This window comes from Manis javanica, chromosome 11 (assembly GCF_040802235.1).
Source record: "Manis javanica isolate MJ-LG chromosome 11, MJ_LKY, whole genome shotgun sequence".
NCBI lineage: Eukaryota > Metazoa > Chordata > Mammalia > Pholidota > Manidae > Manis > Manis javanica.
The window spans coordinates 20,894,636-20,906,818 of NC_133166.1; the positions used below are offsets into that span (position 1 = coordinate 20,894,636).

A 12,183-nucleotide genomic window follows, 5' to 3' on the forward strand; every position below is an offset into this window, starting at 1 on the left:
GTTATCCTGCAGTGGCTCTCTTTTTGTTTCTTCCTCCTTCAGAAATCTGATACCAGCATCAGTGATTTCTTCAGTGAAGATGATATTGTCCCTTCTAAAAAAATGAACCAGAAAAAAGCTCTTGCTAGGTCTCCTAAGGCTCTGGAGTCAAATGATTCTAAGTTGAAAAAGAGGGCATCAGGCAAGAAAAATAGGTGAGCCTTCCTATCAGTGCTTGTGTAGAGGTGAAAGCAAAGGAAGATTATTTTCATAAGCTCTCCTAACGTGAAAGACCTGCATTTGTGCAACACAATCAAACTGTTAAGTAAATTACAGTAACTTACTAAGTATTGCAATCCTTTAAAATGTAGTAGCTTGAAAAGATGGATACAATAAAATGGTTAAGGGAGAAAGGAGAATTCTAGGTTGTATGTATGCTATATTATACTTACATAGACAATATGGGTAAAGAAAGCAAATGAAAAGGAATAAAGAAAAAGTGATGGATGGTAGTTTTATTAAAGCAGTAGGTAACTGAAGCAAAGTCTGTACTGCTGGTAGAAAATCTCATTCTATAGCACCAGTTTCTATACTTTGTGTGGAGATAAACCTTTTGATTATAAGAATATTTTTACATTTTTTGAAATTTTTTTTACTGTAGATGAGGACCAGAATTCTGATGATTAAAGCCATTTCTCAATACTTGATAACTTGTTCATTAAGTAGGTCATTTCATGTTGGGCCCCTGGCCATCTGCCTTACTGTCTGTATGAACTCCTTTCAGCAATTTGGTTCAACAACAGATGTTACCAGAAACTCCAGAAGATGCCCAAACTGTGACACTAAGTGTGGATAGACTGGCCCTTCTGAGTAGAACACATTCCGTCAGAATCATCATTGAAACAATGGCAGTTCCCCCAGAGAGTCCTCATATGACCCCTGGCAAAAAAAGCTTTCCTGGGAGACCCCCTAAACTGACAGCAACAAAAAAGCGGTATGTCTCTAACAGGGGAAAGCTAAATTTGACATTTATAGAAGGTATGTCTGATAATAATAATAGTTCATAGATAAATAAATAATTGCGTGACACTTTATGACTTGAAAAGTGCTTTCATGTGCATGATTCAATCAACAAAAATGTATTGAATCTCTCACTAGGCCCAAGCACTACACTGGGTAGGTATGAAAATAAAGAAAACTAAAACCCAGGCTCTGTTCTTGCATACCTTAACAGTCAGCAGGAGAGAAAACACTTCATGGCTGCCTGTAATATATGGCTGTAGGGGCCAAAGTAGATGTTAAAAGTGATGCGGAAAATTTATAACTGTTTGTGGTGATGGGGTGTAACTAGACATTGTTGTGATCATTTCATAATATATGCAAACACCAAATCATTATGAAACTAATATAATGTTATATGTTAATAATGTCTCAATAATAAATAGATCATTTTTTTTTAGTGCTTTTGTGGGAGCAAACCTTTAATTCTGCCCCACAGGATTGGTGATAGCTTTGTAGAGAGGAGGTAGGTCCACTGAGGACCTGAGGTCCTGAAAATAGGCCTTGAAATATATGAAGGATTGATCAGACAAAAAATAGGCTTAATGTTTGTTTTGTTTTGTTTGTTGTATTTTATTTTTGTTTTTTGGGGTTTTTTTTTAATCACATTTTTTGTTTTCAATTTTAGCACCTTCTTTGTGGAATATCATTTTCCTGTGGGCTTTACCAAAAATGGATTGGAAAAGACAGCTTTGCTCACTGAGGTTGTCCGACTTGCCTCCAGTAAAACTACAAATGGAAGTAAGAGAGAGGGTGGTTTGCTACTTAGACATTTTGGCGTCGGAAGAATATTTGATTCCCTAATTACTCATCTGACTTTTATAGTATCACAGAATCTTAGACCTAGAAAGAACTTTGAGATAAATATACTCTAATCCTTTATTTATAAGTGAGGGAACTGGCCCAGAGATGCCTTGACTATCCTGGTGCAAGGCAGCAAGGCAGCAGCATGCCTGAGACTATAACTCAGAACTCCTGATGCTTTAGATCATGCTCTTTCAGCTGTTGACATGTTTCTTTCCTTCTACTTTCTAAAACAGTTTTTTTCAAAATAAAATTCATGTAACATACAGTTCACCCATTTGAAGTGTACAGTTAAGTGATTTTTATTATATTCAAAAGTTTGTGCAACCATCACCATGGTAAGATTTTAGAGCTTTTTCATCACCACTTAAAGAAATTCTGTACTCCTTAGCATCCACTCCTCATTTCCCCCTTCCCCCACCACAACCAGCAAGCAACCCTTAATCTACTTTCTGTCTGTATCATTTTGTCTGTTCTGGACATTTTTTATAAATGGAATCACATTATATGTGATTTTTGTGACTGGTTTCTGTAATTTACCATAATATTTTTAAGTTTGATCCATGTTGTAGAAATATGTTTGAAGAGCTTTAATGTGGTTAAACTTCATTTCTTTTTGTGGCTGTATAATATTCTACCATATGGATATATCACATACCATAATTTTTATTTATCCATTCATTAGCTGATGGGTATTTGGATTGTTTCCACTTTTTTGCTATTGCAGATAATGCTACTTTGAACATTTCTGAGTACATTTTTGTATGGACATGTTTTCATTTCCCTTGGGTATATACCATATGCTGGGTCATATGGCAATTATATGTTTTAACTTTTTAAAGAATTGCCAGACTATTTTCAACAGCTGCTCCACCATTTTACATTCTCATCAGTAGTGTATAAGGGTTCCAATTCTCCACAACCTCACCAACACTTGTTATTTTCCATTACTTTTCTTTCAGCCATCCTAGAGGGTGTGAAGTGGTATTCTCTGTGGTTTGGTTTTGTGCTTTCCTAATGGCTAATAACTTGAGTCTATTTTCCTGAGTTTATTGTCCATTTTGTATATCTTCTTGGAGAAATATCTGTTTAAATTCTTTACCCATTTAAATGGGTTGTAAGAGTTCTTTACATATTTTTGATTTAAGACCCTTTTCAGATCTATTATTTGCAAATGTGTTCCCCCATTCTATGGGTGGTTGTCCTTTCACTTTCTAAATAGTATCATTTATAGCACAAAAGTTTTAAAATTTTGCTGTAGTCGTTTTTTTTCTTTTGTTGCTTGAGCTTTTGATGTCTTTTTTCTGTTTTGCTTTGAATATTTCAAATACAGAAAAGTAAAAGGGTAATATAAAAGACATTTATGTTCTTGTCATACAGAATTACAAATACTTTTGAACGATTTTGCAAATAACTTTGCCTTGGTTCTCCAGTTTGACCTGTGAACAGTTGATCATTGTTGAGTTTCTTCTCTGGCAAGTGGTTTGAGAAGCAAAAGATATGGTCCTAACTCTCCTTTACTCTCAGTAACTTTCTTGTACAGCACAGTAACATTGGATTTTCAAACTTTTATTTTGCTTTGTTTTATTCGGTTTTTGAACTAGATAAAATTTATTCATGTGCTTCAAAATCTTTGTAGGCAAACAATGTTGTGTCTTATGTTCTTCCAAAGTATTTCATGCATATATAAGGAAATGTGTTTGTCTTTTTTGCTTTCTCCTCATTTTTACCCAAGTATTAGGGGACTATATACACTATTCTCACCTTGCCTTTAGTAGTATATCTTAGGATTTTTTTCATAGCGGGACATAAAGAGCTCAGTCTTTCATGACTGTCTCAGTCCTTTATGACAGCATAGTATTCCATTGTATGTCTCAGTCCTTTATGACAGCATAGTATTCTATTGCATGGCTTTGCCATAATTTAAACACCCCCTGTTGTTCAACATTATCAGTATTTAAGTTTATTTTAGTCTTTTGCTGTTAAAAATAGTACTTTGGTAAGTAATCTTGTGCATGCATTATTTCTCACTTAACATGACTATATCCAGCACAAACATTAAAAAAACTTACCCTTAAAAATAGTGCCTAAAGAAAGAAACACAAAAGTTAAACAAACCAATTACGAGCAAAGAAATTGAAACAGTAATCGAAAAACTACCCAAGAACAAAACCCCGGGGCCGGACGGATTTACCTCGGAATTTTATCAGACACACAGAGAAGACATAATACCCATTCTCCTTAAAGTGTTCCACAAAATAGAAGAAGAGGGAATACTCCCAAACTCATCTATGAGGCCAACATCACCCTAATACCAAAACCAGGCAAAGACCCCACCAAAAAAGAAAATTACAGACCAATATCCCTGATGAATGTAGATGCAAAAATACTCAATAAAATATTAGCAAACAGAATTCAACAGTATATCAAAAGGATCATATACCATGACCAAGTGGGGTTCATCCCAGGGATGCAAGGATGGTACAACATTCGAAAATCCATCAACATCATCCACCACATCAACAAAAAGAAAGACAAAAACCACATGATCATCTCCATAGATGCTGAAAAAGCATTGGACAAAATTCAACATCCATTCATGATAAAAACTCACAGCAAAATGGGAATAGAGGGCAAGTACCTCAACATAATAAAGTCCATATATGATAAACCCACAGCCAGCATTATACTGAACAGCGAGAAGCTGAAAGCATTTTCTCTGAGATCGGGAACCAGACAGGGATGCCCACTTTTCCCACTGTTATTTAACATAGTACTGGAGGTCCTAGCCATGGCAATCAGACAAAACAAAGAAATACAAGGAATCCAGATTGGTAAAGAAGTTAAACTGTCACTATTTGCAGATGATATGATACTGTACATAAAAAACCCTAAAGACTCCACTCCAAAACTACTAGAACTGATATCCGAATACAGCAAAGTTGCAGGATACAAAATTAACACACAGAAATCTGTAGCTTTCCTATACACTAACAACGAATCAATAGAAAGAGAAATCAGGAAAACAATTCCATTCACCATTGCATCAAAAAGAATAAAATACCTAGGAATAAACCTAACCAAAGAAGTGAAAGACTTATACTCTGAAAACTACAAGTCACTCTTAAGAGAAATTAAAGGGGACACTAATAAATGGAAACTCATCCTATGCTCATGGCTAGGAAGAATTAATATCGTCAAAATGGCCATCCTGCCCAAAGCAATATACAGATTTGATGCAATCCCTCTCAAATTACCAGCAACATTCTTCAATGAATTGGAACAAATAATTCAAAAATTCATATGGAAACACCAAAGACCCCGAATAGCCAAAGCAATCCTGAAAAAGAAGAATAAAGTAGGGGGGATCTCACTCCCCAACTTCAAGCTCTACTACAAAGCCATAGTAATCAAGACAATTTGGTACTGGCACAAGAACAGAGCCACAGACCAGTGGAACAGATTAGAGACCCCAGAAATTAACCCAAACATATATGGTCAATTAATATTTGATAAAGGAGCCATGGACATACAATGGCAAAATGACAGTCTCTTCAACAGATGGTGCTGGCAAAACTGGACAGCTACATGTAGGAGAATGAAACTGGACCATTTTCTAACCCCATATACAAAGGTAAACTCAAAATGGATCAAAGACCTGAATGTAAGTCATGAAACCATTAAACTCTTGGAAAAAAACATAGGCAAAAACCTCTTAGACATAAACATGAGTGACCTCTTCTTGAACATATCTCCCTGGGCAAGGAAAACAACAGCAAAAATGAGCAAGTGGGACTACATTAAGCTGAAAAGCTTCTATACAGCGAAAGACACCATCAATAGAACAAAAAGGAACCCTACAGTATGGGAGAATATATTTGAAAATGACAGATCCAATAAAGGCTTGACGACCAGAATATATAAAGAGCTCACACGCCTTAACAAACAAAAAACAAATAACCCAATTAAAAAATGGGCAGAGGAACTGAACAGTTCTCCAAAAAAGAAATACAGATGGCCAAGAGACACATGAAAAGATGCTCCACATCGCTAATTATCAGAGAAATGCAAATTAAAACTACAATGAGGTATCACCTCACACCAGTAAGGATAGCTGCCATCCAAAAGACAAACAACAACAAATGTTGGCGAGGCTGTGGAGAAAGGGGAACCCTCCTACACTGCTGGTGGGAATGTAAATTAGTTCAACCATTGTGGAAAGCAGTATGGAGGTTCATCAAAATGCTCAAAACAGACCTACCATTTGACCCAGGAATTCCACTCCTAGGAAGTTACCCTAAGAACGCAGCAATCAAGTTTGAGAAAGACAGATGCACCCCTATGTTTATCCCAGCACTATTTACAATAGCCAAGAATTGGAAGCAACCTAAATGTCCATCGGTAGATGAATGGATAAAGAAGATGTGGTACATATACACAATGGAATACTACTCAGCCATAAGAAGTGGAAAAATCCAACCATTTGCAGCAACATGGATGGAGCTGGAGAGTATTATGCTCAGTGAAATAAGCCAAGTGGAGAAAGAGAAATACCAAATGATTTCACTCATCTGAGGAGTACAGGAACAAAGGAAAAACTGAAGGAACAAAACAGCAGCGGAATTACAGAACCCAAAAATGGACTAACAGGTACCAAAGGGAAAGGAACTGGGGAGGATGGGTGGGCAGGGAGGGATGGGGGGGGAAGAAGAAGGGGGGTATTAAGATTAGCATGCATGGGGGGGAGGGAGAAAGGGGAAGGTGGGCTGCACAACACAGAGAGGACAAGTAGTGACTCTACCACATTTTGCTAAGCTGATGGACAGTAACCGTAATGTGGTTGTTAGGGGGGACCTGATATAGGGGAGAGCATAGTAAACATAGTATTCTTCATGTAAGTGTAGATTAAAAATTTTAAAAAAAAAGAAAGAAAGAAAGAAAGAAAAGGGGGATTACTCCTTGACAGGATAAAACTATTGGTAAATCAAAGATCAACGCATGCTTTAAATATCCTTAATGTTGATCACTTAAAGGGTGTCAGATGATCAGCTATGGAGGTACTCTTTTCTGATAATATTCCTTTCTCTTAATTAAAAAAAAAAAAAAAAAGTTACTGTGTGCTGACCTCCAATGAGTTCTGCACAGTGGTATAGAGGGCATGTCAAAGTGTGGGCAAAGGGTCTTTTTGTTTCTATGCAGAAGATCAAGGCCTAGCTTGGATACCCAGAAAATGAACTAAGATACAATATGAGGAGGAGCTTCCGGCATCAGCACTCTCTGGAGGACTTGTGCCGGGGGATGATCATCAAAAAGCCTCCACAGGTATCCGGACGATGCTGCGGTTGTGGCTGCATCCAGCCCACCGTCTCCTGGACTTGCCATAGGAATGAGGAGGGAGATGTCTAGGCTGGCATGTGCATACAGTGAGACAACGAATTTGACCGGATCTGTACTGTTGGAACTCAACCAGGAGTTGGGAGGTGTGCAAGTTGTAGCACTCCAAAATCTCATGACTATAGACTATCTACGGTTAAAAGAACATATGGGATGTGAACAGATCCCAGAAATGGGCTGCTTTAATTTGTCTGATGGTTCAAGTACAGTTGGACAATATCCATCATATCATAGATAAATTTTCACAAATGCCTAGGGTGCCTAAATGGTTTTCTTGGCTTCACTGGAGATGGATGGTAATTATAGATTTGCTTTGTTTATGTCACCGTATTCCTATTATGTTAATATGTGTGTGCAAATTAGTTAGTAGTTTAAAACCTATACATACTTAAGGTACTATACAAGAAGATATGTCAAAGAAATAATCAATCCTCCCATGTTTCCTTCATATGCTACATCTATAGCTTTTCTTCTTCCTTCCTAATTACAACCCTTAAATAGAATTCGTGCCTCATATCTAATTTACCGAGTATCATAATTCCTCCAGGTGGTAAAGATACCTCGAGACAAGTGCTGGGCATAGAAGCCACAGGGCATAAATCTGCAAAGAAGTAAAAAGCTAACCTTTGCAAACAATATGGCTTCTCTCTCACTTACCAACTTTACATTTCCCTGTATGGCCCCGGAAGATGACTGGTTAGCCAGAGATGGGTAAGATTCCTCAAGGGAGGAACAACCTAAGACAGGCACAGTCGCAGGGGGGCCATCAGGTGAGAATTTGGGGATCAACAGAGGTGAGGCTCAGAACCTCACCCCCCTACTTTGAGAAAAATCTTCTGCATCCGTGGATGTCTTGCTGCCCTTGTCTAGCCTGGATTAATACTTAGTCCATAGGCACACACCTGATCATCTGATCATCTACATTTGCCCTCTTACAGCACTAAACTATGTTTTCTACCTTTATCTTGCATCTACCTACCACTTCAGCATTTTATTAAAAATAAAAATAATAATAATAATAGGAGAAATGTGGGATCAACATATAAATCAAGTACAAAAATCAAACGAATATTCATATTTGACCTGATTGTTTATAGTTCATAATGCGTGATCAAAACCGAAAGTTTCTGTGATGACTGCCCTTGTACTGTTCACCATGTAAGAATTTATTCACTATGTAAGAATTCGTTCACCATGTAAGAACTTGTTTGTTATGCTTCAGAAGATTGGAGACTGACGAGAATTAGTCTTGAGATGGATTAATGATTGTACATTGAGCGTTGACCCCCCTATACTGAATTTTATTGTTGTTAACAACCATTTGATCAATAAATATGAGAGATGCCCTCTCAAAAAAATAAAAAATAAAAAAAATAGTGCCTAAAGTGATTTAATATACTCTTTTACTAGAATACATTGTTTGAGTTCCCCATTACCTTAAGGAAGAATTAGGACATTTAAAATTTTTCATATGTTTACTTCCTGGCTCTATGCTTAAATTACCAATAGCAACAGAAGCTGCCCTGGAGTTTTGTTCAGAGCATTCAAAACTGTGTAATTATCCTGTTGGTTGAAAAGAAATATGTTTGAAGAGCTTTAATGTGGTTAACCTTCTTAATGAACCCCCATAGGCAAGGAAAATGCTGGATCCTCTTCTCAGGTCTTCCCTGCTACCTCTTTATACCTATGTGGCATTTGATGAGTTTCTTAAAAACCTCTCTGAGCCTCAGTTTCCCCATCTATAAAATCGAGGTACAGAAAGGACACAGTTCTGATATGAATGAATTTCAGCTAACATCCTGCAAAGCAAGGACACAAGGGATTAATGGACAAGTGGGATAATGAATGTAAAAGCCTTAAACTCTAAAATAGTATGTAACTAATGATAACACAGATTTATTGGACATTACCCTATGTGGAAGCATTTAATCCTCAAACGAAAACAAACACACATACACACACACACAGATGAGAAAAGAGGAAACAGGCATAATGCACCTTGTTTAAGATCACACAGCTGGTTTATGGTAGAACTAGAATTTGAACCTAGAACTTTTCTGATTCCAAGTCACATGCTTTTTTGGGGATCTTCTTTTTTCCACGTCACATGCTTTTAACTGATACTGCTTCTCATTCATTATTGTTATTATTGTAGGCCTCAGTGGTTGATTTCTCCCCAGGTCCTTCTGATGAAGATCATATAGGAGGTGTGGAATAAGCATCAAGCCAGGCATTGGAAGACAGAGTTCTAGTTCTGATTTTACCATATGCTAATTGTGATCTTAGGCAGAATTACTTTTTATCTGTGGGCCTCTCTTAACAATAATATGGATTAGACTTTTATTATTTTCAGGATCCCTTCCAATTCTTAAAAAAATCTTCTCTGGAACATTGTTAGTAGTTTATTTACATGAATTTCTTCTTCCATTATTGTCTTACTTCACTTTTGTGGTTAAAAATACATGTGCTTAAGAAACAGAGTATGTGAGAAATATAGTACAAAAATGTACCCAAGCAATGAGTAGAAATCTGAGTGGCACCAAATTGAAATAGAGTTCTGTTTGTACATAAAGGATTTTACAATGACCAAAGTGCTTTTTCACCTATTACCTCAGTCAGTCCTCCCAGCACTCCAGTGAGGTGTAGGTGCTATCTTACCTTCCTTTCCCTGGTAAGACAAGCAGATAAACTAGTGGGTATGGGGCCCAAAGTTTTGTTCATTGTTCTTGTGTGTGGATCCAGATAGAAAGTCCCAGGTCCTGTCCATGAGCACCAAGAGAAGTATACAGAGTCAACAAGTAAGATGGCAAAGATGAACAGAAAGATCAGCAGCTTAAAATGGGCAGTTTGAATGAATACCAGAGATAGCAGGTTCTCTCTCTAACCTTTTGTGAGGGTTTTTCAGATGCATTTTAAGGGCCTAGAAGTGCATGGACAGGAAGATCATTTTACAAGTGATAAATTGTGACTAAGGTAGTCACTAATGAGTGAGAGAATTGGAGCTTGAACTTGTATCCTTTGATTCTAGTCCCAAATTTCTTTTTTTTTAATCTACCAAAGCCCCATAGCAGTGAGTACAGACTCAGATACCACTGTCACTTTATCCCATTTACACTTGTTATTGCAGCAAAAACCCCTTCTTTCCATTCAAGAGACAGACCTTCCCACCTGACACTGCCAGTGAACATCAGTATCTGGTATCTTGTCTGAATGTTATAGTAGGAATCCCCTTGTCTTCAGCCAGAAGATAAACACATTTTTATTATTATAGTTTTTGGTTCAATTCTCTTCTTGTATGCCACATTGTCCAACCTCCAACACTCTTCCCACCTTTCTTTTGTAAACACTACTTACCTTTCTCTTTTTAAAACAGTAAGTCATATTACTTTACTCTCAATGAAGTGTATCATGTCTCTTTACACATCCTGAGCGCATATGTTTGACATTCATTTCTCACAGCAAAACAGAGAACATGACACTGCTTACCTTCCCTTGTACTGTACCTAGGGTTTTCTCTTTGTCTCTGCTTGGTCAGTCCTACAAACGTAACACTTGTGAAATTACACTGACTGGATTCCTGAGATTTTAGCTAGATTTGAAAAGGAGGCAGGTGGTGTCAAGGCAGGGATTGATGATGGCAATAGCTGGGTGGTCTAACATGTGCTCATGTGTCTGGTTCTCCTTACAGTAGTGAAATTCCAGCAGCGATCTGTGTTTCCAGTACAGTTTGGTGGCCCAATGATAGAACACTGGTGGAATTCCAACCTCACCTTCCAAATTTACACAAAGAAAACCCCACAGAAAAAGGTACTTCAAGTGATTTTAACCATTTCTTACTATTATACCAAGGAATTGGAGCATACTTAAATAATGCGGAAACATTTTTTTCTATTATAGCATATAAAAATATAATATAAAAATAAAATATGCTAAAAATGGGTATTCCTACCTAACCTAGGAAATCCTCCAGACTCAAGCAACACTAATGCTCATGATTATTTATTATTTCTGATTTCTGTTTGCTGTTTTAGGCCAGACATGCTAAAGGCACTACACACACATGCTATCAAATTTAATCATCATAACAGCTGTGTGAATTAGGTACATTATTATTTCATTTTACAGATGAAGAAACTGAGATTAGTGAAGTAACTTGTCCAAGATCACCCAAGCTTACAAAATACAAAGCCAAAACTCCATCCCAAGTTTTTTGACTTAAGACCCTACCTTCCTAACTTCTTCATTGTGCTCGCCACTTTGGAGAATTGACTGTTTGGATTGATGTAATTAGCCTTAATTTGAGACTCTTCCTGTTTTCAAGCAGATATGTGAAGTATCCAGCCCATGCACAAAATAATATAATGTTGAAAGCAGTTTTGATCAGCCAATTCCAAAGTTATAAAATTCACTTTAACTGGCACAGTATAAATCAATGAAACTATGTCATGAGCAGTTTTTACTTCCTTCAATAAAAGAGTGGGCTTTATAATCTTTGACCTCCTCTTTACTTTTTGTCTGCTTTTTTTTATTAAGGTATTGTTGATACACACTCTTATGAAGGTTTCACATGAAAAACAATGTGGTTACTACATTCACCCATATTATCAAGTCCCCCCCACACCCCATTGTATTCACTGTCCATCTGTGTAATAAGATGCCACAGAGTCACTATTTGCCTTCGCTCTGCTGCACTGACTTCCCCATGATTCCCCCCACACCATGTGCACTAATCATAAGAAGGGGATTCCCTTCTCCCTCCCTCTCCACCTGCCCTCCTCCACCCCTCCCCTTTGGTAACTGCTAGTCCCTTCTTGGAGTCTGTGATTTGACCTCCCCTTTAGTATGAATAGCCTAAGGAATATATCTTATTTTCTTTTTGTTTTTTTCAGAGAATATAAATAGTAGAAATTGTTTTGGAAAATATACCAAAATAGGAAGAGGTGGGAA

The 12,183-nt window shown here is 37.2% G+C and overlaps 1 protein-coding gene across 4 annotated transcripts in view; it reads left to right on the top strand.

The window, feature by feature from the left end:
- Positions 1-12,183, top strand: part of C2CD3 (C2 domain containing 3 centriole elongation regulator) — a 147,895-nt gene that overhangs the window by 60,712 nt on the left and 75,000 nt on the right. For all 4 annotated transcript variants that reach the window (XM_037026238.2, XM_037026237.2, XM_037026239.2 and 1 more), the window contains 4 exons: positions 43-194; positions 764-973; positions 1,667-1,779; positions 10,925-11,043. In XM_037026238.2, the coding sequence (XP_036882133.2) occupies positions 43-194; positions 764-973; positions 1,667-1,779; positions 10,925-11,043 (594 nt within the window). The remainder of the gene's footprint in view (positions 1-42; positions 195-763; positions 974-1,666; positions 1,780-10,924; positions 11,044-12,183) is intronic.